The sequence below is a fragment of the Silene latifolia genome, chromosome 10, assembly GCF_048544455.1.
Source record: "Silene latifolia isolate original U9 population chromosome 10, ASM4854445v1, whole genome shotgun sequence".
NCBI lineage: Eukaryota > Viridiplantae > Streptophyta > Magnoliopsida > Caryophyllales > Caryophyllaceae > Silene > Silene latifolia.
This window is the reverse complement of record NC_133535.1, coordinates 163701095-163726216: the sequence shown is the minus strand read 5'-3', so window position 1 is coordinate 163726216 and position 25122 is coordinate 163701095. Positions and strand designations below refer to the sequence as shown.

General features: G+C 35.7%; 3 protein-coding genes across 3 annotated transcripts; all 3 read left to right on the top strand.

Annotated features, from left to right (window-relative positions):
• The first annotated feature begins 16 nt into the window (after positions 1-16).
• LOC141606850 (putative E3 ubiquitin-protein ligase XBAT35) lies at positions 17-4877 on the top strand. Its single transcript, XM_074426190.1, has 10 exons — positions 17-455; positions 1194-1308; positions 1387-1467; positions 1572-1660; positions 1760-1851; positions 2183-2264; positions 2391-2493; positions 2580-2633; positions 3010-3095; positions 3955-4877. The coding sequence occupies exons 1-10, from the start codon at positions 354-356 to the stop codon at positions 4558-4560; spliced, it is 1410 nt and encodes a 469-aa protein (XP_074282291.1). The 5' UTR covers positions 17-353; the 3' UTR covers positions 4561-4877.
• Positions 4878-9429: 4552 nt separating this feature from the next.
• On the top strand, positions 9430-10553 carry LOC141609519 (protein LIGHT-DEPENDENT SHORT HYPOCOTYLS 4-like). The gene has a single exon (XM_074428558.1). It carries the CDS (start codon positions 9654-9656, stop codon positions 10293-10295), a length of 642 nt encoding a protein of 213 aa, XP_074284659.1. The 5' UTR covers positions 9430-9653; the 3' UTR covers positions 10296-10553.
• A 7564-nt stretch (positions 10554-18117) lies between these two features.
• Positions 18118-23822, top strand: LOC141606849 (putative methyltransferase PMT3). The gene is made up of 8 exons (XM_074426189.1): positions 18118-18537; positions 19848-20196; positions 20291-20455; positions 20577-20759; positions 21151-21745; positions 22569-22681; positions 22769-22989; positions 23169-23822. Exons 2-8 carry the CDS (start codon positions 19945-19947, stop codon positions 23488-23490), a joined length of 1851 nt encoding a protein of 616 aa, XP_074282290.1. The 5' UTR covers positions 18118-18537; positions 19848-19944; the 3' UTR covers positions 23491-23822.
• Positions 23823-25122: the final 1300 nt, after the last annotated feature.

Genomic DNA, 25122 nt, shown 5'->3' with positions numbered 1-25122 from the left:
TTACCATGCAACTCACAAATCAACGCGGTTGAGTAATTGAGAAGGACCAAATTTCTCAACCTTATTTCTTAGCTACCAAGAAAGAGGACCAAACAATTATTTTATTCAATTAATAATATCAATTATTCAACCATAATCCACCATTTTTCATATATTAAATTCCCAATTCCCAACTATATAATCAATTCATACACTCAATCAATTAATTAAAATTATAAAATATTAAAACCCATTTACAATTTTCAACCACATAAACAATTAAGCACCAAGATCATCAAAATTATCCTATCAATTTACCCTTTTAATTATTTTATTTAATTGTTGATTAATTTATTTTAATTTTAATATAATTAATGGGGCAACAACAATCAAAGGATGAATTGTTGTATCAACATGTTTGTTCTGGAAATGTTGATGGGATTAAATCTCTTTATTCAGAAGGTGCTAAACTTGAGGTAGTTTTCTTAATTATAGGGTTAATTTTCATTAAAGTTTTAATTTTGTATTGTTTTTATGTTTAATGTTTAATTTTATGTGATTGATTGTAATTTGAGATAAAGTTTGTATCTTTGGAGGTAATTTTTGTATGAAATTGGGTTTTTGAGGTTTAATTTTGATTAAAGTTTTAATCTTTTGTGTTTCTGATGTTTTATTTTGTGTAATTGATTGTAATTTGGGGTAAAGTTTGTATCTTGGGAGGTTGTTGTGTGTGAAATTGAGCCTTTGAGCTTTAATTTTGTTAATTTGGTTATAAAATTTTGTGGGTTTTATTGTGTTCATGTGCATTTGTTAATAATTACTCTGTCTCAATCATTTGTTTACTTTCTTTAGTCTTTGTGTGGATTGAGGCGTGTTTTAATCAAAGGTAAATAAATGATTGAGACGGACTGAGTATATAATAAGAATATGTTGAATTGTTATCTTGTGGCTTTGTTATATGTTTGTGGGATGTCAGCATGTCATTGTGAATTTTAAAGGGGAGAAAGTTGATGAACAAATTAGCTCAAATCATTTTGGGATTAAGGCTCTGATGTTGTTGTTGTTGTTGTTGTTGATGATGCTTAATTCGATTCCATTTGATTGTATACGTTTTTCAAAATATGTTGGGAAATGGGGTATGTTATTTTGCTTGTTGGTTGAAGCTACTGAAGAATTGGAGATTGATTTTTCTATGTATGGTGTTTGTGATGCAGTATGTGGATAGAGAAGGGAAAACTCCGTTAATGGCAGCGTGCCTGAATCCAGCACTACATCATGTAGTTAAATTACTTATAGAGTTGGGTGCCAATGTTAATGCTTATCGTCGTGGTACAGCTACTCCCTTATTGCTCGATTTTGCTGTTATCAAATTTGTTAAGCTTCCCTGACATTTCTATGTGATTGCAGGTCGTAATGGAGGTACAGCATTACATCATGCTGCAAAACGAGGCTTAGAATATCACGTTAATCTACTTCTTGCCCATGGAGGTAACATCTATTAGGAATTAGGAATCGACTTTCTTCTCTTTTTTAATGTCGTGTACTAATTCTGAAGCTCGTAGAATCTAACTGGTTTTGCCCCCTTTTTTCAGCTAATGCTTTATTGGTGAATGATGATTGTCAAACCGCACTGGACATCGCGAGAGCCAAAGGATTCACCAATATTGTTCGTGCAATTGAGGTAGGTTGTCCTCAGTTATTCTGTATGTCACCGTCTAAAATGTTTGGCGTTCTGCTATACACGACAATGATTCTGTTTTATTATCTTTGGAATTTATAGAATCACATATGCTTATACGCTGGTTGGCTGAGAGAACCCATGATGCCAGGGTTTCTGGAATTACTTGCTCCGCAATTTCTTTCAAGAAAAGTGTAAGTATCAATTGCTGGTTTATTATCGTTGCGTCCTGATAGCCTGGCAATATTTTTTTTTTGTTTTGATGACGAGGGGTTTAATCCCCCCGGGCACATGCAATACCCTCCAAACCACGTGTGTCAGGTAAGACATCCCTTAGGATGACAGGTAACCGCAGCACTCCCGTGTAGGGAGTCGAACCCGGGACCTCTCAATTCGTTGCCAATTTGCAATGCTTTGAGGCACTCCCGCGCTCCACTACACTCAAGCCACTTTGGTTGTCTAGCAATATTTACCCTGCATTATATATTGGTTTTTTCACATGCTTATCACTTTCCAATTCCTCAGGTGGGCGGTGGTTCTTCCCAGTGGTTCTCGTAATTTACGGAAGCCTTTTAAATTGGAGCTTGCCATATATACAAGTATTCTGGTATTTCCGTAGCATTCTTCATCAATTATTCATTTATATTGTCCTCAGTTATCTTGAGATTAATGTGGTTTGCTATGCTTTGTAAAGTTTGGTTTCAACTTCTAATACCCTTTGCTTAACAAACAGGATGCTCAGCCTCGTTCGAAACTTGCTTTATGGAAAGCCAGTATGGAGGAACCAGCTTTCAACCAGCCTGATCCCGCAGTTGTACTTTGTGAAACATCGACCAGTAAGTTTCCCGTCAGAATTCTGCTTCTCAGTTTATTTATTTAATGTTGTTTGCATCTCTTGATTGATTTCTATCTTTGATGTTAGTTTCAAGACATGGTAGGCGGAGAAGGTGTAAGCCTCGACGTAAGACTTGTAATGGTAAGTTCCTTTTAGGAATACTTTTCAACTTTACAGCCGTAACTAGTCCTTGTTACTGTAAAAACCTGTTTTTTCACTTTTTCGAGATGTCTAGTGATGCGATTAAGCAAAATGGTTCACTAAATCGTTTACACTTCTTATATTGTGATTAAGCAACCGAATGATGCAATTCTCGATGCTTTGCAAGAAAGCTGCTGTACATTTAACCTCCCTTGCGCCTCCATAGGCACGACCTATTGAGGCTTTGAAACAATGATGTTGTTTTTAGAAATTGAGATGTTTAAACCGACCTTAGTTAGCTAGTTGTAAAGACTAAAGAGTCTTTATTCATTAGAGTATACATTTTAACCATGTATATGTGTACTTATATCTACAGAAACACGCATTAAACTCTCCCCGGTAAATGAAAATGAGAAGCAGCAGCTTCAACAGTTCTGTAATGCATGTAAAGGAATTCCACAGGTATAATCTCTTAATCATGTTTCTTATTTACGCTAGCTCCGAATTTCCACCTTGTGAAAACAGTATTGCTTATAATCGACAATGACTCGTAATTTCCCAGCTCCAGATTTCCACCTTTCAGAAATCAGAAGGTGTTTTTGGGGATATTATGCTTATCGAAACTGAAAGCGAGAAAAACTACAGGACTGTTTCCCCCTCTCCCAAATATAATGTCAAGATGTAAACAATGGAACGTTTAGATTGCCTTTCTATTAACCAAAATATATTTACCAACCAAGCTAGTTGACATTTGCTACGATTTTGAGAGTGACGGGATTCGAAGAGAGGTCATGAGACCACCTCTCGTGACTTTACCAACTACGATAGTTGACATCTGCTACGATTTTGATAGTGACGGTGTTCGAAGAGAGGTCATGAGACCACCTCTCGTGACTTTACCAACTAAGATAGTTGACATCTGCTACGATTTTGATAGTGACGGGGTTCGAAGAGAGGTCATGAGACCACCTCTCGTGACTTTACCAACTAAGATAGTTGACATCTGCTACGATTTTGATAATGACGGGGTTTGAAGAGAGGTCATAAGACCACCTCTCATGACTTTACCAACTAAGATAGTTCACCTATGCTACGATTTTGATAGTGACCGGGTTTGAAGAGAGGTCATGAGACCACCTCTCGTGACTTTACCAACTAAGATAGTTGACGTCTGCTACGATATTGTAATTATGAGTCAATAGGAACAATGTTCTCGTGTTGTCAATACATTGGGAACGTTGAACATATGGAAACTCCTTTTATCCCGCCATTTGCGAGAGTTCCAAAGCACTAAGATAATAATGTTTTCTTTTAATCATAGGTGGCACATTCGAACTTCCCCTTCAACGCTCCTACTCCAATTGTTCCGAGCGTTCCATCAACAGCGCAGCCAACTAAACCACCAACTGACGACGAAGATTTGGAATTAGCGATGGCTATCAACGCCTCGATTCAATCTGCAATCGAACACGGTCATCCTGTGGACCATTTCCAAACTTCCAATGGAGCAAGTTCGTCAATCAATCGTGAAAGTGAACCATTTCTCGGTAAAGTAAACACTCCAGTGGAGGAAGTTGCAACCATAACAGAAGACGGAACCCGCACACCAGTGCCTACTACACCTTCAGCTCCAGTCATCACAGATGAAGACCAGGATGTCCCGATACATTACCCAACCATAGACTCCGATGCCATCCTTGTATCTGGTCTAATGGGTCCCGAAATCAATATCACTGAAGATGAAAGAAAGAAAGGAAAATCATCGTCATGTGCAATATGCTTTGACGCTGAGGTGGAGGCCGCTTGCGTCCCTTGCGGACATATGGCTGGTTGCATGTCGTGTTTGAACGAGATTAAAGCTAAAAAGTGGGGGTGCCCAGTTTGTCGCGCCAAGATTGACCAGGTGATTAAGGTCTACTCCGTCTAACTAAAACTTCAACTCTTATCTTATGGCCCGTAAATGCAGTTTGAAGCTTGTATACAACTCGAGGTTGTGACATGTATATATGGTGTCTATGAAAGACTCGTGTTATCGTGTAGCTTGTATTTACGACAATTTATCATCTGAAGCATAAAACATGACCTGTATGATTTAGTATCGTCTATGGATTTTGGTGTAAATATTCGAGTATGTATGATTCGCTAACTCCAGTTGTTTTGTGCATCGAAATTTAATGTAATAATCGAACATGGTCATTTGATCTTGTGAAAGACCGTTAATACATAGAGAATAGTTATTTAAAATCGTCTCACTAAAAGAAAAGGTTCATTATTCGTTGAGACAGAGCTTATTACTATCATTAAATGTGATCTATAAAATAATATAGGGATAATTTTTGCATTTTTTTCCCCAAATGCCCCTACTTTTCTCGAAAATTACTTTAAATGCTTGTATCTCTTAGTCACGATTTCAGATAGCCGCGAATTTTTTTCTAAACATGGAGATCTCGGAAAGACCATCATTTTGGCAAAAAAAAGTTTAATTTTTGTATATGTGATCGAAAATAAAAGCCGCTCAAAGTTTCCCGAACAGATAAACTTTGACAAGTCGTAACTCCGTTCTAAGGTAACATAAAAACACGATTTTTTTTTTTTCAAATCGAACATCTCGTAAAAACGATCAACTTAGGAAAAAAATCGCGCCTACGATCAACTTAGGAAAAAATCGCGCCTTTTCAATCTCGTAACTAAGAGATATGACCGGTCAAACGTTTTTTTGACAAAAGTAGGGGTATTTGGGGAAAAAGTGCAAACTTGAGGGGTACCATGGGAATAATCCCAATAATATAAGATCGATCATTGTCTACCAACTATACAACAATCTTATTTGATTATTTGCGCAATTTTAAACTCAAATTATTGTACATTTGTACATATATATATATACGTGATTTCTTCGCACCCAAAAAAAAAAATATACGTGATTTCTTGATGCTAGGTTAAAGCAAGACCAAAAAAAATTGAAAGGACATTTGCAAGATTTATATTTTGCTTTTGATTATGTCTTTTTCTTTATTAGTCTTACAAAATGTTTGAAGAAAGGTATAGAATACAAGTTACAACGTACTTCATGAGCTAACGTTAAGCCAGAAGCATGCAGGACCCTTGTCCCTCCACCATTTAAATACGAGATGGTATTGTGAAAAACGGTTTTATATTAAATTAAAATTCGTCAATTAAAAGTATATGTATCCCTTGCTATAATATGAGTAATTAACAAAAGAAGTATTCCGTAACACATATATATATCGCCTTTTCTCTCCATGTAAGAACTAAGGAGGGATTTTTTGTAGCTGAAATTTTTCGAGAAAAATGAACATACATTGGATGTACTACCTCCAACTTTTTTGTTTTTTAAGTTGTTCCGGGTATAATTTCCGGAGCAGTTATTAGTTACCACCCTTGACTTGTAGAATAATGTCTTGAGCTGAATCCTTCTTGCTCCTATCGTCCCACTCGGCCTCTCCTGCAACAATGAACGAACTGAGGGCTTGGCTGTGTGCCAAGCGTACTCACTCCGACGCTCAAGTCGTAAACTTAAAGGATTAAATTTGTGTTACTTGGCTAGATGCGTATTGTAGAGAGATAAGGGAGATATTACAGGATGAATAGTGTATTTAGGTTATAATTGTGAGATGCTTTCCTCAATGAAGGTTGAGGAGTATTTATAGACTTTCACCTTTTGTCACGTAGTGGCCAAGTGGCCAAGTGGCTAGCGAGGTGGAAAGATCGATCTACCCCTCGGCCGAGGGACCTATGGCGGCCGGCGGACAATGTTGACTCGCCGCCGAGGGGTCTTGGATATGAGTACGCGGATGTGTGTCCCATTTGGCGGTTGTCACGCCGAGACCAGTGTGGAGCCGATGGGATGCATCGGCTAGGCTATCTAAGTCGTTGACTTGCTGTGGATATCTTTGACCTTGCTCAGTGTGTTGACTTGGTCAGCGGTGCAGAATATGCCCCATCATAAGTATATATGTATTTTTTTTAGCTTATTACCTCAAACTTTATTTATTTTTAAGCATATATGTATTTTTTTAAGCATAATAAAATTTATAAGTTAGATTTTAATATTTTTTCCGTCAAAACTCAAATTTAACTAAACTTATATGTAATATTTTTGAGTTTTATTGTAATTTTTTAGAGTTTAATATTTAAGTGAATAAACTCAAAAATTTCATGGTTAAACTCATAAACTTTAAAACAAAACTCAAAAACTTTATTATAATGCTCAAAAACTATAGAATTGGAGGTAGTACATTAGATGTAATGAAATTTTTCGCCCACACTTTAATATTATAGCAGTAATAATATGGATGTATGATGGATGACAAGTTTTCTATGTGACCATGACAAATTATATAACACGACAAACTATATATTACTCCCTCCGTACTAGACCAAAGGTAACACTTACTATAAACGGACGTACCACACCAAAGGTAACATTCCTTATTTGGCCCACAACATTACCAACTTATCCTTATACTCATTTGATATTTACACAAAATGCCATTACATACCCCACCTACCAACCCACAATTAAAACCACAATTACATACCCCACCTATTTTTTCCCTCTTTACCCTTACTTTTTCCACTTTTTCTTAAATACTCCATTTTTCCTTACGTTACCTTTGGTGTGGTACGGAGGGAGTATGTATTTATTCGTAATTTATGCTCCCTCTGTGTCAGACTCCCAGCGAATAGTTTACATTTGTTTTATTTTATGAGGGGAAAATAAATGCAAATGTAAACTATTTGACTGAGACAGAGGGAATACAGATATACAAGTGGTATTGTGCATCAATACAAAAGTGTGACAGATGATATAAACCACTTTCCTAACGAATTATTGAATTGCGTTAATCCGTGGCGGATTTAAAGAGCTAGCAGGGGCAGTCGCCCCGCTAGATATTGGAAATTTCGAATTTCTTAGTTAAAATTTTCAAAGATTACTTTATGCCATTACCAATTCACTCCCGTTGAAATTTTTTATCCCCCTAATGAAAAATTCTAGCTCTGCCACTGCGTTAATCAATCAAGAATAATCTTTTTAGAATTATTCAAGTTAAGGACAAAAAAAGGTTGAGATTCTAAATTCTAATTTTGGTAGGTATTGCCTAAAATTAAAGCTTTTAAACATCGTTGGATTTGTTTACATGCCTATTTGGTGCTTTGATTATATTATTCCATGCATCTTCGATTTGCTTGTCGGGTTGAAATTGATTTATACATGCATGGCCTATTACACTAAAATTCTAAGTTGAATTTTCTTATCAATAGGTGTTGGTATAGATGGGTGGGGCGAACAGACGGATAAAGACCTCTAATAAAATGGGTAGGGGGAACAAGGTGGGCACCCCCATGTGCTTCCCACTTTATGGTAAATGAGTATTTTGTGAGGGGAAATGGTATCCGTCTATACGTATAGACGGATAGTGTCCGTCTATAATGAGAATTTGTGTTTTCTTATACTTCTACATAAGGTGATAACATTTTTTGATAAAATTAAATCCTAGGACATCTTGATGTCTTAACCTTGTTCTGATTTCGATTTTTTTTTTTTTTTTTGCAAAATAGGCCGCTTTTATTATTGACTAATACAAAAAGTAGTTATGAGTTTTTTTACATTTAGTAGTAAATAATTTGAGTTTTTAGGTGGGTGCGGTCTAGAGAGCAAAAAATCACTAAAAATCCTACATTATATTATTCTTAGTTATTATAAACAAATCAATACAAGTTGTAAAATTAAATAGTCATTCTTAATAATTTGATATAGATTGGTTTGAGATAATCAATGGTTACTACTTTGAAGAGTAATTATGAGTTTTATGAAGATTAAAATAATACGGGGTATTAAAAATTGATTAGTTTCTAAGTAAATGTATTTTTATATTCACTTTGATTCTCCAAAATGTTCTAAAAAAAAGTCGGTGTTATTTTATGTATAAAAACATACTCCGTGATAGAAATGAGAGAATTCTATCTATATGGGTCAATTCAAATAAAGCAGATTTCTTTCACAGTGTAATTTCACTCAAAATTACGCGGTATCACTCGTTTTTATACATGAGTTAGATGAACAAATAAAACGACATTATTTACCCTTCGACATTATCATTCCCGTTAAGCTAAGGTCAGTTTGGTCATTTCACAAAGGAAACATCAATCAACCAAAAAGAATTATTATTTTATATAAAAACATAAACCAAAAAAGTCTAATTTTATAAAATCATTTACACAGCTTTTTTCCATTAACTAACCTCCAATCAATCACTAATCAGTCGATTATCCTCATTCTCCAAATAAAACCCTAAAAAAACCCATTTTTCTTGATACACTTTTATTATTACTTCGTACATAACTTATTATCCCATCTTATTATTTAATTCTTTTTTAACCAAAGAATTATTAAAAAAAAATTCGTAGATGACCAGGTAAATCGCAGCTGCTAATTTGTTATCGTCTATTCATACTAGGTAAACACTCAAATATACTCCGCACATGATAGTCTATAAACCCCGAATATCAGACTTCTTCACCAATAATTTTGTCTTCCTTAACACGGATATATCTGTCTTAAGCTTAAAACGGGTCAAATATCAAATCTATTGTTTTTTCTCCATGCATTCTGTTTTTATCTTATTCTTACTATTTGACTCGTTTTAAGTGTAAGACGTATACATCGGTCTACCAAAAATATGTACTTCTTCCTCATTTTTAGCCTGAAAACACGTTTATATGTACTAGCTAGGTATATATGCCTTCAAGGAAAAACCCTATATATCAAACATAAAAAAAAGTCACAATTTCCCAACATAATCATAACCTATTAATCATCATCATTTCTTTTACCAAAGTTTGCTCACTATTTTTTTGTCAGACCAAAAAAAAAGCACCTTATACTCTTATAGTATCCTTAATCTTCCCAAATCTTCCTTTAAATTTTAAGCATAATATAAAGACAATATAGTTATATACTTCTATATTCAATTAACTTTTCTAATAATAAAAAATATGGATCTCATTTCAACGACTAGTAGTAATGTTGATCAGCTTGAAGTGAACTCGTCATCGTCGTCGAGTAATCCAACGTTGATGAAGGCATCAACAGGCAGCGGGGGTGGAGGCGGAAGCGGTCAGGGTCAGCAGTTGAGTAGGTACGAGAACCAGAAGAGAAGAGACTGGATCACGTTTGGTCAGTACCTGAGGAACCACCGGCCTCCGCTTACACTCCCGAGGTGTAGCGGAGCTAATGTGCTGGAGTTCCTCAGGTACTTAGACCAATTCGGGAAGACTAAGGTTCATAATGAACCTTGTCCGTTTTTTGGGCACCCCAATCCACCTGCCCCATGCGCTTGTCCGCTGAGGCAGGCTTGGGGGTCCCTTGATGCCCTCATAGGCCGCCTTCGTGCGGCCTATGAGGAAAATGGTGGGAGTACTGAGTCTAACCCTTTTGGAGCTAGAGCTGTTAGGCTCTATCTCCGAGAGGTTAGGGACTCCCAGTCTAAGGCTAGAGGGATTAGTTATGAGAAGAAGAAGCGGAAGCGTTGTCCTCCGCTTCCTCAATCTCAAGGTTCTCTGGTATTTGACCACCATCACCGTGACTTTCACGGTGAATCTACTGGTGTCACGGGTGGTGGTTGTAATGACCAGTAGAATAAATTATTGATTGAGCCTCAATCATCTACCGTAGAACAGTTCAATAGGTATGTAATTTAATGACTATGATGTTATTGCTAAATTAATGTACTGTTTGTAACCTAATTAATTAGCTTTAAAAATGTGGACAATAATTATATGTATGTCACTCCAATCTTGTACAATTATTAATGACTACTCCGTAGTAAGTAGTTACTAGATGCAGTAATATTCATTTGTCTTTTATTTATTTTGTATATGTATTACTTTCTCCGTTCCATTTGATTTCATGCGTTTTATATTTCGAGATGTTCATTCTAATTCCATATGTTTCTATAATTTTATTCATAAATTTTTATTTCAGACGGATATTTTTGGTCTTATTTTTCAGACAGGTATATGTGATCATTTTATAGTTAAATGTAATTACAATGGTACATGCAGTGTTACAGCTTATGGTAACCGATTTTTCAATATTAGTCACATATAAGTGTAAAACAATTACAAAATTCCGTCTTATTATTTCTGACCAAAAAGACTCGTGAATTTTATTTTAGGCAACTTTTATTCACTTGTTAAAATTGAAATTACCTACATACCCTCATCTCATTTATATAAAAGTGGACTTATGAAATATACATTAAAAAGGTGAATAAATGAATGAAATAACCTAAAATGAAATAGGTAAATAATTAACTGTCAAAGTGAGTAAATATGGTATGTAGGGAAATAATTTGGATTACTTGAATGGGGGGTTTGGAAAGTTAATGGCTTGTCAAGTCAAATAGAGACGTGTTTGGAAAATAGGGGAAATTGAGAGAGCTTTTGTTTAGATTTTGTGTCAGAATTGTCGAGCATTTAAAGTGGATAGTTTAATCGGAAAATTCACGTGGTATCCTCGAACTTTGCCATTTTTCACGTGGTACCCCACTTTTTAAGTTTGTGCACATGATATCCTTGAAATTTGATTTTCAAGCACAACATGTCCTTTTTATCGTTTTTAAAATTTTCAATTGAGCATAAATTATAGACCAGAAATCGGAATTGACTATTTTTTTTTTCCAAATTGATTAACTCTTCGAGATCTATAAATTGATAAAACGAAATTGGTCATTCGGAAATTTATGATCGAAGATATGTTTGATTTGAGGTTTTCGTTAAAAAAAAACCCTATAAAATGTCAGTCTGCAATTTTTTTTCTCAAATCGTAGATTATGACGAGATAATCATTTAACGAAAAAAAATTGGCCGATTCTGAATTCCGATCTAGGAGTTATGCGCAATTGAGTTTTTTTACAGCGACAAAAAGGATATGTTGTGCATGAAAATCAAACATGGAGGGTATAATGTACACAAACTTAAAAAGTTGGGTACCATGTGCAAAATGGCAAAGTTCAAGGGTACCACGTGAATTTTCCGTAGTTTAATTGTGAATTTTTGTTCTTATTTGGTTGCTTCAAAATAAATACGGAGTACAATCTTATTTGTGACGGTCGTAACTCAGAAGCTTGTGACTTTTTATAACCTTCCCCCCACTTGCTCTTTATAAGAGGTCATAAGCTTGTGACAAATAGTGCCGTCGCAAATGAAAATTTGCCTCAAAATAATGTGTGGTTCCTTCATTTCTCCATGGTTAATAAACCGAGTTCAATGAGATGTCCAAAATTCAAGTATGAAGAGCAATCGTCTCTCGTAATTCCTACATTAGTCAATAGGTGGTACTGAATCTCAATAACACCTTCTCACATACATACATACATACCCTTATATAAAAACGATTCATCATTTTAGACTTTTAGTAGACATATATGTTGTACTACCGAGATTCGGTACCACATTGCCCTCTCACATACCCTTGTAGGAAGTACATACATTATTTTCGGTCTGAATTCTCTCCATTACCTAAAAAAAAATGAACTTTTATTATTTTTAAACGGTCCAGATTAAATATTGGGACGATCTAGTGGTGGTAATTATTTCATAAAGTAATGGTTAAATGAATGGATAGAGAAAATATATTAAAATAAGAGTGTATTAGAAAGATAATAGAGAGAAAATAATGGAGAGAATTCAAATTCCGTTATTTTAATGGGTCTACGTATCTACATATTCTATGTAAGAAAATAATACCGGGTTCTAAAACTAATAGTTTATTGAATTTGTGAGTGCGTAGGCAAATACTCCTTCCGTCCTAATTATTTATTTACCAATTTTATTCTTTGAGTTATTTCAGTCAATTATTGCTTTTGATGAACAATTTGGTACTCTTCAGTCTCTACTCAATTTGGTCCACTCGGTACTCCTTATTCCTCGGTCTTTGACACTTTGTACTAAAATCAAACGTAAACAAATGACCGGAGTTAATAATAGACAAGGACTGAGATGATTTAGTGAAGTTGACTAGAGGTACTTAGTTTGAGTGAAGTAATCGGCATATCTCACATCCCTACATATATGATATATGTGCCCCCCATGCAGTCGTCATTTTCAGTAACCTTTAACCTTGAATAGTTGAATAGTAACATGGGTAAAATTGAAATCTAATACTCGTACGTAAATGTACAATCTTGATATCTTCCAAGTCTTGCAAGTTGCAAATCGTCTAAGTATTTCTTTGAACAGTAGGTCTCCCTTCTGACGGGTCGGATCTTGCGACGTGTATTTTGTGAGTGGAAATGGGTAGAGGGGACAAGGTGGACACTCACCCCATGTGCTCCTTCTCTCACCCCCTATGGGTTTTTTGTGAGATAATATGGTACCCGTCTCTTGTTTGTGACGGATACCCTCCGTCACAAATATCCGTCACAAATAAGAATTTGTGTTCTTTGAATTTCATTTATCGTTCATATTCGCAAGGATGTTAAAGGTTGATCAAATAAACCTAATTTCCTTACCTTACTAAAAGAAAAATTATGGCTCCATTTCAAATAATTAACCTCGTGTTATATCGAGGAAAATAATCGTAGGAAAATATCTGAACCTTTTGAAAACCACCGATATATAATAGTACCCTTCATACAATCATACATCCGTGGTGACTAGACCTGTCAAAACTCGACCCGACCCGAAAACCCGATCCGACCCGACCCGTTTCTTAGGATTACAAACCCGGTTTTTTCGACCCGTGACCCGTTTGACCCGAACCCGAAATGACCCGATATTTTAGGGTCGAGACCCGACCCGAACGGGTCGACCCGTTGGGTCAAGGGAAAATCATGAATTTTATTAAAAGTATTATTATTTATATATTATATTTGAAAATATAGTTAAAAAATTATTTTTTTATTACTTAAAATTAAAAATTTAACTAAAAAGTCAATTTTATATAACTTTTATAATATTTAATAATAAAATAATTATTAAAAAAACTTTATTTTAATAATTATATCAATATAATTATTGTATATGATGAATATGACAAAAACAATAATTTTAAACATATTTTAATTTTTAAAAATATATTTTTAAAATTAAAAAAATCGTTTAAAAAAGGCGTTAAAAATTATTTCTTGACCCGTATTCTGACCCTAACCCGACCCGTGACCCGTATGACCCGACATGTATCTGACCCGACCCGTATTCTGACCCGACCCGTATGACCCGACCCGGGACCCGACCCGCCCGACTCGTTTGACAGGTCTAGTGGTGACGGTCTCGAGCGCATGCAAGCGCGGGTGATATGTCCACATGTGAACTTTTTATACGAAATGAATATAAGATAAAAGTATAATACATGGGAAAACAAATTCTATATGTCCATGTGAAATTATATTTGATCCCTTTTATTAAGACGGATACTTTCGTCTTATGAAAAACTAGTTGATACTCCCTCAATTCAACTCCACACTACACATATTTCATTTTCATCAATTCAACTCCACACTACACCTTTCTAAAAAAAGAATTAGTAAATGACCATTTTATCCTAATTAAAACAACTTATTTACATAAATTGCCACTCATTCATCAATATAATTTACATATTGGGGGTAATACACCACTTTTTCTTACCAATAACTAGAGTTGGCAAACCATGACACGACACGAAAACACGAACGAACCCGACACGAAATTAATGGGTTTGGGTTGAGGCTCAATGACCCATTTATTTAAGTGGGTCGATACGAACACGACACGATATTTAATTGGGTTGGGTTTGGGTTGAGCTCTCTAAACACGAACCCGACACGAATGACCTGTTTATTCAATTAATCCTAATTTTTCTTGATCCTCCATCACATAAATATACTTAAACTTTCCAAATATGGACATGACACGAAAACATGACACGAACCCGACACAAAATTAACGGGTTAGGGTTGAGGCTTGATGACCCAATTATTTAAGTGGGTCGACACAAACACGACACGATATTTAATTGGGTTGGGTTTGGGTTAGAGGGTTTGTGACCCGTTTACATACAACACGAACACGAATCCGACACGACCCGATCTGTTTGTCAGGTCTACCAATAACGCAATTTTATTTACCACAACTTGTACCTTTAATGTTTTTCTAATTCTTTCTTCAAATTTGTGCAAAAAACATATATGTAATGTGGAGTTAAATGGGGGGAGTTGTAATTACTCATTTCGTCTTGATCATTTATTCAGCTATTTCATTTTGGGGTGTCTTGATTAATTGTTTATTTTTTTATTTTAGAAATGTTTTGAAGAACAACTTGATCTGCACACTTAATTTTGTTCATTTATCATTCTATAATTGGTCCTCTTATCCCTTTTTTCTTGATCGTTATGTTAAAACTAAAGATAAATAAATAATAAAAACGGATGAAGTACTAATTAAGAATTTCATCATTAAAGTGAGGTGTGTGAGCCTTTACATAATACGTAGTACTACAAATTTTTAATCTTTGTTGAACAATATTCATGGAAGATTGCGATTTGCGAGACTTTTCGTACAAGGGTCCCGACTTTCGGGCTTTGATATGACATAAAGTTCTATAATTGGGCCCATATCTCATGTTGTTTAATATTCACAAATTTGGGTTGGCCCATTGTACTCTTCCTTATTCTTTGCAATATTGAAAACACAAATTCTCATTCGTGACGGGTAATATCCGTCACAAGCTTGTGACGGGTCAAATAAAACTCAATTAAGTAGATAAAGACAAACTATTTGTGGTTCCCTAAGCATTTTTACTTTTGTTTTATCTATCCAAATGGGTGATACTTGACCCGTCACAAGCTTGTGACGGATATACCCGTCACAAGGGTGGAAAGAAAAATGAGATAATATCACCGACCATATCGAGTTTTAGAATCAGCCTCTCGTATATACATTGTCAGTGGCGGAGCCAAGATTTTAAATCAGTGGAGACGAAAAGATAATATTATAAGTGGGACTCGAAAAAATTCAAAAATTTTAAATAAAAATTTTGAAATTTTCAAACGCTAGTAAAGCAAAAATATTATTGATATTCACTTCATGCAATTTGATTGGCATGATTTGAACCCGACTTAGTTTCTAAAAACAAAAATACATTGAAGAGAGCAGTAATTATTATATAAGACTGTTTTATATTATGAGACTGTTTATCTATTTTTAAAACCGTTTTATTTTGTAATTAGCCCATTTTATTCTGTAATTTAGCTAAAAGAGGGTAAATAGTTTATTTCAAGGCAATAATAATGCAGAATTACGAAATTTGAGTAAAAAAGTAATGATTGGATGAAAGATCGCTTTAAATCTAAACGCAAATTTTTAAGAGAGACGGACTCTTATAAATGTTAGTAACTTAATGAGAGACCTCTCTCATAATAAATAGTTATCATTTTTATTTTATTTTTATCTTTTTTTTAATTAGTTTTTATTGTATTTAGTACTTGTCTCTTATTAATGTTCTGAAAGATGGTCTCTCGGAAAATTTATTGAAATCTGAAAGTGTTGTAAAGGGAGAAATGACCTGAAATTGCCAAATGCCAACTCGCTTTGGACACCGACAATGCCCCACTTGCGTTTTCTCCTCTTAACTCTTTTCACAACTTGACTTCTTGACCCGTCGGCAACATTTATTTTTTTCTTTACTACAAACAAAATACTCGCCGTTTCTGTCAATTATTATCTATTTTCTTTTTGAGTAGGTTATTCAAATGTTATTTATTTTTAATTTTGGTTAGCTTACACAAGTGTGCAAATGGATGATTTATTATTTTTTTGGCTCCAATGGCAAGCTACGAGATCTTGTAGCTTGCTTTGCCACATCAGTTTTTTAAGCAACAAAGCTTTTAAACTACAACGTCCTCAAATGGTAAACGGACAATAAATTTAGCTTAAAAGGGCCCACATAACAAATAAATATCATAATTTAATTTATTTTATTGTTTTTAATTAATATTTTATTTCAAGCATGTAGCTTGACAAAGCTACACCTGCTTACGAGCATGGACGTATTTCGATACTCCAATGGTGAACATACCGCTTGAATATTTACAATAATTGTAAACAGGTCCCTAAATGCAACCATTAGAGTTGCTCTAAATGACCGAAAAGAAAGAAGTACGAAGTAAAAGGTAAACAAACGACTTTGACAACTAATTCTACGAGTACTTGACTATTTGAGATGAACTTGTCCCTTTTTTCATTAAAACAAATCAAGCCACTATCAATAATCGGGATAAAATTTTATTAGTCCCTAACAAATTGGCCCTACAAAATAATTTATTTGACTTATTTTGTTTAATACAAATACGTTCGTTTTAAATAGTTGTTTGCAAAGAGATTATCGCTTTCTTATTGTTTGTCTATTTTATTTTTAGATATATTATTCATTTACCTACATTTCTATATCAAGCCTCTCCCAATATGTAATTTAATCTTTCACAATCGTTATTATCTCACTTGTCATTCAATACAATAACCATAAATGTTCTCTTCCATATTCTCTATCTTTATGTCAAAAATAATGGTAAACAAATAAATAAACAAGACAAAAGAGAGTATAAGATTATATTGTAACCTTGAGACAATCTTAAATTAAACCGATTTAATTAAAAGGCACAAATTCTCATTTATGACATGTAAGCTTGTGACGGAGATGTGGCCATTTTATGATATAATGTAACCATTATTTGATACTCTATAAATAATAATTTGTAAATGGTTACTTTTTTATTATAAATTATTAAATTGATCATATGTCTTCTATAACAATTTAAAATCTGTCATAAAGGAGACTGACTAATTAAACCATCGGAAACATTGATATGTATTTAGAGGTGGCAATTGGGTCAGTCGGGTCGATTTAGGGTCAGGTTAAATCGGGTCGGGCCATATCGGGTTCGGTACCCTTTCGGGTCGAGTCAAGTTCGGTTTGGGTCGCTATCGGGTCGGTCATTTCGGTCAAATGATGTATCGGATCGGGTCGGGTTTGGGTAGGGTCATTATCGGACCTAGTTACTTTATTGCATTACTTCAATGTTTGACCATTAAATTTAGTTTTTAACCATTATTTGGTTTAGTTACATCATTATTAAGTCAAACATATCAATCTAAACACTAAATCACATTCATTTTGATCAATATTAAACTTAATAATTGTCGGGTCATCAATTTAATCGGGTCAATATCGGGATGGGTCGGGGTCGGGTTCGGTTCACTGATTATCGCAACGTGTCGGGTTATAGGTCGTCATCGGGTCTGGTCAATTTCGAGTTGCAAAATTCTCAGATTTTATTAGATCAAGTTTGTTCGGGTTCAGGTCAGATCAGACCAGACTTACTGGTTCTAGAAATGTTTAGCTCATGTGCAATGGTTGAGTGGAGATCCAACACCCATAATAATTAAGATCTTAAATTCTTAATCAATCAAATTAAATTCCAAGATTAAAGTAGATCTAATAACACACAACCCCATCCTTTCTCCATCCTTCACACTCACACACACCTCACTCCCAATTCCCACTCACTACACACACAAACATCACACTCTTCCTTCCTTTTCCCTCCTTTTACACACTGTCATTCTTTTCTTTCATCAATCTAGGTTTTTTCGCATTTAGATTTGAGTCGGTTTTATTACCTCTTCTCATCTCATTTAAATTTGAGTCGATCTTCTTACGTATTTTTTATCGCATTTAGATTTGAGTCGCTTTTATTACCTCTTTACTACAAGTACACTCCACACACTATTTTACTTACTTATATATATAAATACCTGTATCACACTTTCAACAATTTCTTCAATCGAATCTTCAATTCAATTCAATCAAATTCAATTCAATTCAATTCAGATCTATAAGGTAATTACTTACGCAATCTCTATTTGATTTGTTTACTCATAAGATCTGAATTTAGTTACTTTATTTCTTGAATTATCGATTTTCTGTACTTTGTTTGTTGTAATTCTTCATTGAATTCGTTATTTTTTGCTTTAATTTGTCTTCAGATCACTTGTTTGATTAGTTCGTTTGTTAATTGATGATTTGTATTGATTAAGCGAGTTCTGATTTGTTTTTTAGGGTTTGATTAGTTTGTTAATTGATTAATTGATTGGATTGATGATTTAATCGGCGATGATTTGCTTAATTTTAGTTCAATCAATCGGATCTTGTGCCATTTACTTTTTAGAACTGTCGGTCACATGTAAAAATTGCGAATTTATATGTTTTTATTTAATTTTTTGATAAAATATCGATTATTTATTTCGTTAGCCTCGAGGCACTGGAGTAATGTTGTTGTGTCGATTATTTATTGAGTGGTTCGCGGAGCGAGACTCATTAATATAATGGGAGATTTGAAGAGAAAGGATGGATATATAAAAAGGTGTGATTTTTAGTTTGCAAGGATTTAAGCTTTGTTCTTTTAAACCGAAACTTTCTGCTATGGAAATGCAACTACACTGAATTGAATTGAACTAAATTTAAGTACGAAAGATTAGGGCTTTAGTTTATCGTTGTTATCATAGGAATAGCTTTGCTAGTGTACACTCGTGGTAGTACATGAGGAAAATTTGGTTTTAAATTACACAAATTCTCACTTGTGACGGACACTATCCGTCACAAGTGAGTGACTGGTCACTTCCCTCTCACACAAATGCAAGTGGGAGGGCAAGTGGGGCGAAAATGGAGCGCCCCACTTGCCTCCCAAGTGGGGCGCTCCACTTGTGACGGATAGTGTCCGTCACAAGTGAGACTAGCTGATGTGATTGCAAGCTTTACCTTTCGAAGGGATAGTTCGATGCACATATTAGGTACTAGGTTGAGTTTGCTTAGATGAATTTGACTGATATAATGCGGAACTCAGATTTGTTAGTAGTACACTGAAGTATGTAAACTGAGGGATGATACAGTACTGTTAAGTGCTAAGCTAGGATTGAACTGTTGAAGCTCGACTTTGTGTTCAAAAGTGTATTTGAACTTTGAAGTTCATTGTTGTAAAGCTCTTTGTATTGTCTGTTTGATGAAATTGAACCCTTCAATGTTTTGGAAAACATTGAGTTTTGACTTTTGAGTGAATTTTGTTTTGTAGTATGTACCTTATTTACTAAGAGCATCTTATCAGATAGTAATGGTTAAACTTTACGTTTCTGAATTCTGGATTTTGCGTGCAGGTACATTTAGAAACAGGGTTTATTATCATGAGCTTTTGATTTTGTATTTACAACCTAGAATTTAAGAGAGATATTGTTGTCTTGAGTTGGTGATAAAATGAGGGGTAGATCAGAAGACGTACAAAAAAAGCGTCTGGTCACTGGTTTAGTAGTTGCAGCTTTTTTCTTTGGCTTTCTCTACGTATACCAAGGACCCATTTTTGGATCAGAAAGTAGTAGCTCATCGGCTTTGGAGTATGGCAGTAAATCTTTGAGAAAATTTGGTTGGGGTGCGGACGATGAGGCAGATGAAACCCCCAATTTTACTCAAGAAGATAGCAAGGATGGTCTTGTACTTAAAAGCTTTCCGGTAAGTTTGTCTTGGTGGTGTGTTGTTAAATTCGAAGGATCATTGAGTCTTAATCATGCTGTCTAGACTCTAATTGTTGTTTATAATCCTCAAGGTCTGCGATGATCGACATTCTGAATTGATTCCTTGCTTGGATAGACATCTTATATATCAACTGAGATTGAAGTTGGACTTGTCTTTGATGGAACACTATGAAAGACATTGCCCTCCTCAGGAAAGGCGCTACAATTGTTTGATCCCACCTCCACATGGATATAAGGTGAGATATGCCTATTTGACAACTTATGAAACAATATAAGGCGTAACATTTTACTTAGATGCAGTCATTTTAGTCTTCTTCAGCTTTTGGAAACTTCATCCTAGTTCGTTTAATACTGTAGGTTCCAATTAAGTGGCCTAGAAGTCGAGATGAGGTCTGGAAAGCGAATATACCCCATACTCACCTCGCACACGAGAAGTCTGATCAGAATTGGATGGTTGTCAAAGGTGAAAAGATCGTGTTTCCTGGAGGAGGAACTCACTTTCACTATGGAGCTGACAAGTATATTGCTGCTATGGCTAATGTAAGTCTCCATATATTTGAAGGGATGGATACTGCTGGTGTTTGCTTCACTGATTCTAAGGGATGATAACTTTTTAAGCAAAGCATACTTGCTATCACTTTCTGACTTCCGAGTCGTGTTTATTAACAAATCTCACATACCAGAATTTCACATGTGATTCTGCGCTGTTTTATGACTAGATTTGTGAAGCATTTGCATTTGTACTGTTTACCTACCTTTGAATGTATAAAACCTTTTTTTTTTAAATTGGGGTTAGTTATATATGATCCTGGTCCTAAAGGGCATTAGAAAATGATCGGCCCTTGGCTTGATTTATGCATCGAGAAAATGTTTGGTTGTATAAGCCGATTCATTGGATGGCATTTCTGATTGATGGTTTTTGGATTAACAGATGCTCAAGTTTCCAAAAAACATGATCAACAACAAAGGCAAGCTAAGGACTGTTCTTGATGTCGGCTGTGGTGTTGCGAGTTTTGGGGGGTATCTTCTATCATCTGATGTCATTACTATGTCGTTGGCACCAAATGATGTGCACCAGAACCAGATCCAGTTTGCTTTAGAGAGAGGTATCCCTGCATATCTGGGTGTTTTAGGTACAAAGAGGCTCCCATATCCTAGCAGATCGTTTGAGCTCGCTCACTGCTCTCGTTGTAGAATTGATTGGCTTCAAAGAGATGGTATCCTTCTTCTTGAATTAGATAGGCTGTTGAGGCCGGGTGGCTATTTCGCCTACTCATCTCCTGAAGCATACGCTCAAGATGAAGAGGACCTCAGGATATGGAAAGAGATGAGTACTCTTGTAGAAAGAATGTGCTGGAAAATAGCTTCGAAAAGGAATCAAACTGTCATTTGGGTCAAGCCTTTGAACAATGATTGTTATATGCAAAGGGCTCCTGGTACCCAGCCTCCTCTTTGCCGATCAGATGATAACCCAGATGCTGTTACCGGTGTGAACATGGAAGCTTGCATCACACCGTATTCTGACCGTGAGTCCTTTTCTTCTTCATTGTACTCTTATTGATCTCTCTGCTTTTAGTTGGTTGTTACTTTATTGATGTTTTCGCTCGAGAAAATATGTTGCTGATTGAAATTAAAACCAGAAATAATGATTTGAATCTGAATAATTTTCACCCTGTTACTTCTGTGATTTACACTCTTCAAGTACACATCTCACACAGTTGCATTATTAATTGGATTATTGGAATAGTTGCTATGTAACATCATGTTCTACTGGCTGCAGCTTAGGGTGTGTTTGGATTGAAGGATTTGGAAGGAAAGGGAGGGGAGTGATTTGAAGGGATGGGAAATCCATTGTTTGGTTAGCAAAATGGAGGTGGAGGGATTTGGAGGGAAGGGAAAATGGAACCCTCCATTTCCCTCCTCCAAGCCAATTTATTTTCTCTCCAACAAAGGCAAGATTTGGAAGGAAAATCACCTCCTCCATTCTCCCTCCCCTCCCCTTCTCTCCCTTTCCTTTCCCTCCTTCCCCCTCCCCTCCTTTTCCCTCCTTTTTTGCTATCCAAACACGATTTTGATTAGGCTTGGAGGAGGGAAATTGGATCCCTCCAAATCTCCCCCCCCCCCCCCTCCATTTCCTTTCACCCATTTTAAATCCCCTACTCTCCCTCCCTTTCTTTTCCCTCCAAATCTCTCCCCCTCCATTTCCTTTCACCCTAATTTTCTATCCAAACAAGGAATTTTAAATCCCCTACTCTCTCTCCCTTTCTTTTCCCTCCAAATCGCTCAATCCAAACACACCCTAAAGTAATTTATGTTGTAACTAATGTTTTCATGGACGGACGTTTACAGATGACCACAAGGCTGGAGGAAGTGAATTGGCTCCATGGCCTGCTAGGCTGACTTCTCCGCCTCCTCGACTTGCTGATTTTGGATATTCAAGCTCTATGTTTGAAAAAGACAATGTATGTTTATGAATCTAATTTGCCATCGTTTCATATACGCCTCTTAGTAATGTAAGATGTTCATGGGATGTGTGTGGTGTATTACAGGAACTATGGAGGCAGAGAGTGGACAACTACTGGACCCTTTTAGGCTCCAAGATTAAATCCGATTCCGTGAGAAATGTGATGGATATGAAGGCCAATTTGGGTTCATTTGCGGCTGCTCTGAAAGATAAGGATGTGTGGGTAATGAATGTTGCTTCAGATGACGGATCAAACACACTTAAGGTGATTTATGACCGAGGCCTTATTGGAGCTGTTCACAACTGGTAACCATACTAAGCTTTTATCATCGATATCTCAAGTCGTTTTGTAGTTGTACTCGAGTCGTGACCTCGAACGCTTTTCTCCGGCAATTGGTTCAACTGCTTAATTTGCATAAAATTGTTCCTTTTAAAGCACCACACCTGCAAATCACTGATTTTCTTCGTTTAAAATGAAACGTTAGGTGTGAAGCATTCTCTACCTATCCACGGACTTACGATCTACTCCACGCCTGGAACATCATCTCTGAGATCGAGAAGAAAGGCTGCAGCCCAGCGGATCTTCTACTCGAGATGGATCGAATACTCAGGCCAACTGGATTTGCCATTTTCCGGGACAAGCAGTCTGTCGTCGATTTCATCAAGAAGCATTTATCAGCCTTGCACTGGGAGGCAATAGCAACCTCAGATGCAAACACAGATTCCGAGGAGGATGGTGAGGAAATCGTGTTTATCGTTCGCAAGAAGTTGTGGCTCCCGAATCAAAGCTCCAGGGACACAGAATAAGTTTAAAACTAAGCCAGCTTCCTAGCATTTATATTCGATTACGCCACGCCTGCTTCATTAACATATTTTAAGATATCTTATTTTGTAATTTTTTTTTCCTTTTTTTAATTATTTTTTTATATTATAAATTTGTTATTTCCACATAGGTTTAGTGAGAGCAGCCATAGATGAAAAAAACATCTAGATGCTATTTTTATTGGTTTACGACTTTACTGTGTATCCAAAATGTATGATTTGGGTGACTTATAGATACTTCAGCAATTCATTAAATTAAATTATTTAATAATTGCATCAAGAAGACGTTAATACTATTTTTAGTATGTTTTGTTTAAGACCATCTCAAGTTGAGGACTCTTACAAACCTTCTTTTATTTGTGCCTAATTGAAATTGGTTGTGCCACATGAGCGTAGGACAGTCTTAGCCAAGAATATGTGATATTGTTTTAGTACATCATAATTGAACTCCTGTGTCTTTAACCCTGTTTCAGAGACGGGTATTTTCCCTTGAGTTTTATTTGACGGGCGAAAATTTCGACTTCAATACCTAAATGAATAAGCTCTTTACACTTTGGTATTTGAACTTTAATTGGTTTGAGTTCTACTTCCATTACCTAAGACCTTAATCACTAATCTAATTACACTTAAAATATTGTAAACTTTTACTGTAATTATTGGCCTTGTTCTTTTAGACTTTTTCAACTCATTTCAGTTAAGTTTAACTCTATTTAGGTCATGTTCTTTCTGGTTTTTTAGAGCTGAGCTGAGCTGAACTGAATGGAGCTGAGTTGAACTGAACTGAATAGAGCTGAATTGAACTGAAATAATATTAATAACTGAAATAATATTAATATTAATACTAAATATAAATATAATAATAATAATAATAATTATTATTATTATTATTATTATTGTTATTGTTATTGTTATTGTTATTATTATTGTTATTAGAAGAAGAAGAACATTAGTAATTGATGGGGCATATTCTGCACTTGCTGACCGAGTCAACATATTGAGCAAGGTCAAAGATATCCAAAGCAAGTCAACACCTTGGACAGCCTAGCCGACTCAGCTACGTCGGCCTGTCACTTGGGTCTCGGCCAGACAACTAGCCAGCCGGGGCACATATCCGCGTACTCATATCCAAGACCCCTCGGCCGACCTGTCATGGGTCCATCGGCCGAGGACAGAACGGTCTTTCCACCTGCTAGCCACTTGGCCACTTGGCCACTACGTGACAAAAGGTGAAAGTCTATAAATACTCCTCAACCATATCATTGAGGAAAGGATCCGAAATATAACCTAAATACCTCATAATCTGGTAATATCTTCCTTATCTCTCTACAATATATACTTCGCCAAGTAACACGCAACTTATCTCTTTAAGTTCACTGACTTGAGCGTCGGAGTGAGTACGCTCGGCCAAAGCCGAGCCCTCAGTTTGTTCATCGTTTCAGGAGAGGCCAAAAGGAGGATTCGATCAAAGACGTCATTCTACGAGCCACGAGTGGTAACAAATAACTGCTTCAGAATTATACCCCGCGTCCTGTGGTCCCTTCGGACCACGGAGAAAGAAGCAACGGGGTACAGTCCATTCCATTTAGTCTACGGGTCTGAAGCAGTCCTGACAATTGA

Bases quoted from the DNA above. Each gene is read 5' to 3' on its own strand.
- LOC141606850 (XM_074426190.1), top strand. From the start codon at position 354: ATGGGGCAACAACAATCAAAGGATGAATTGTTGTATCAACATGTTTGT. The intron at 456-1,193 runs GTAGTTTTCTTA...TTTGTGATGCAG, and splicing joins CAGAAGGTGCTAAACTTGAG to TATGTGGATAGAGAAGGGAA. The intron at 1,309-1,386 runs GTACAGCTACTC...ATGTGATTGCAG, and splicing joins TGTTAATGCTTATCGTCGTG to GTCGTAATGGAGGTACAGCA.
- LOC141609519 (XM_074428558.1), top strand. From the start codon at position 9,654: ATGGATCTCATTTCAACGACTAGTAGTAATGTTGATCAGCTTGAAGTG.
- LOC141606849 (XM_074426189.1), top strand. From the start codon at position 19,945: ATGAGGGGTAGATCAGAAGACGTACAAAAAAAGCGTCTGGTCACTGGT. The intron at 20,197-20,290 runs GTAAGTTTGTCT...ATAATCCTCAAG, and splicing joins TTGTACTTAAAAGCTTTCCG to GTCTGCGATGATCGACATTC. The intron at 20,456-20,576 runs GTGAGATATGCC...TTAATACTGTAG, and splicing joins CACCTCCACATGGATATAAG to GTTCCAATTAAGTGGCCTAG.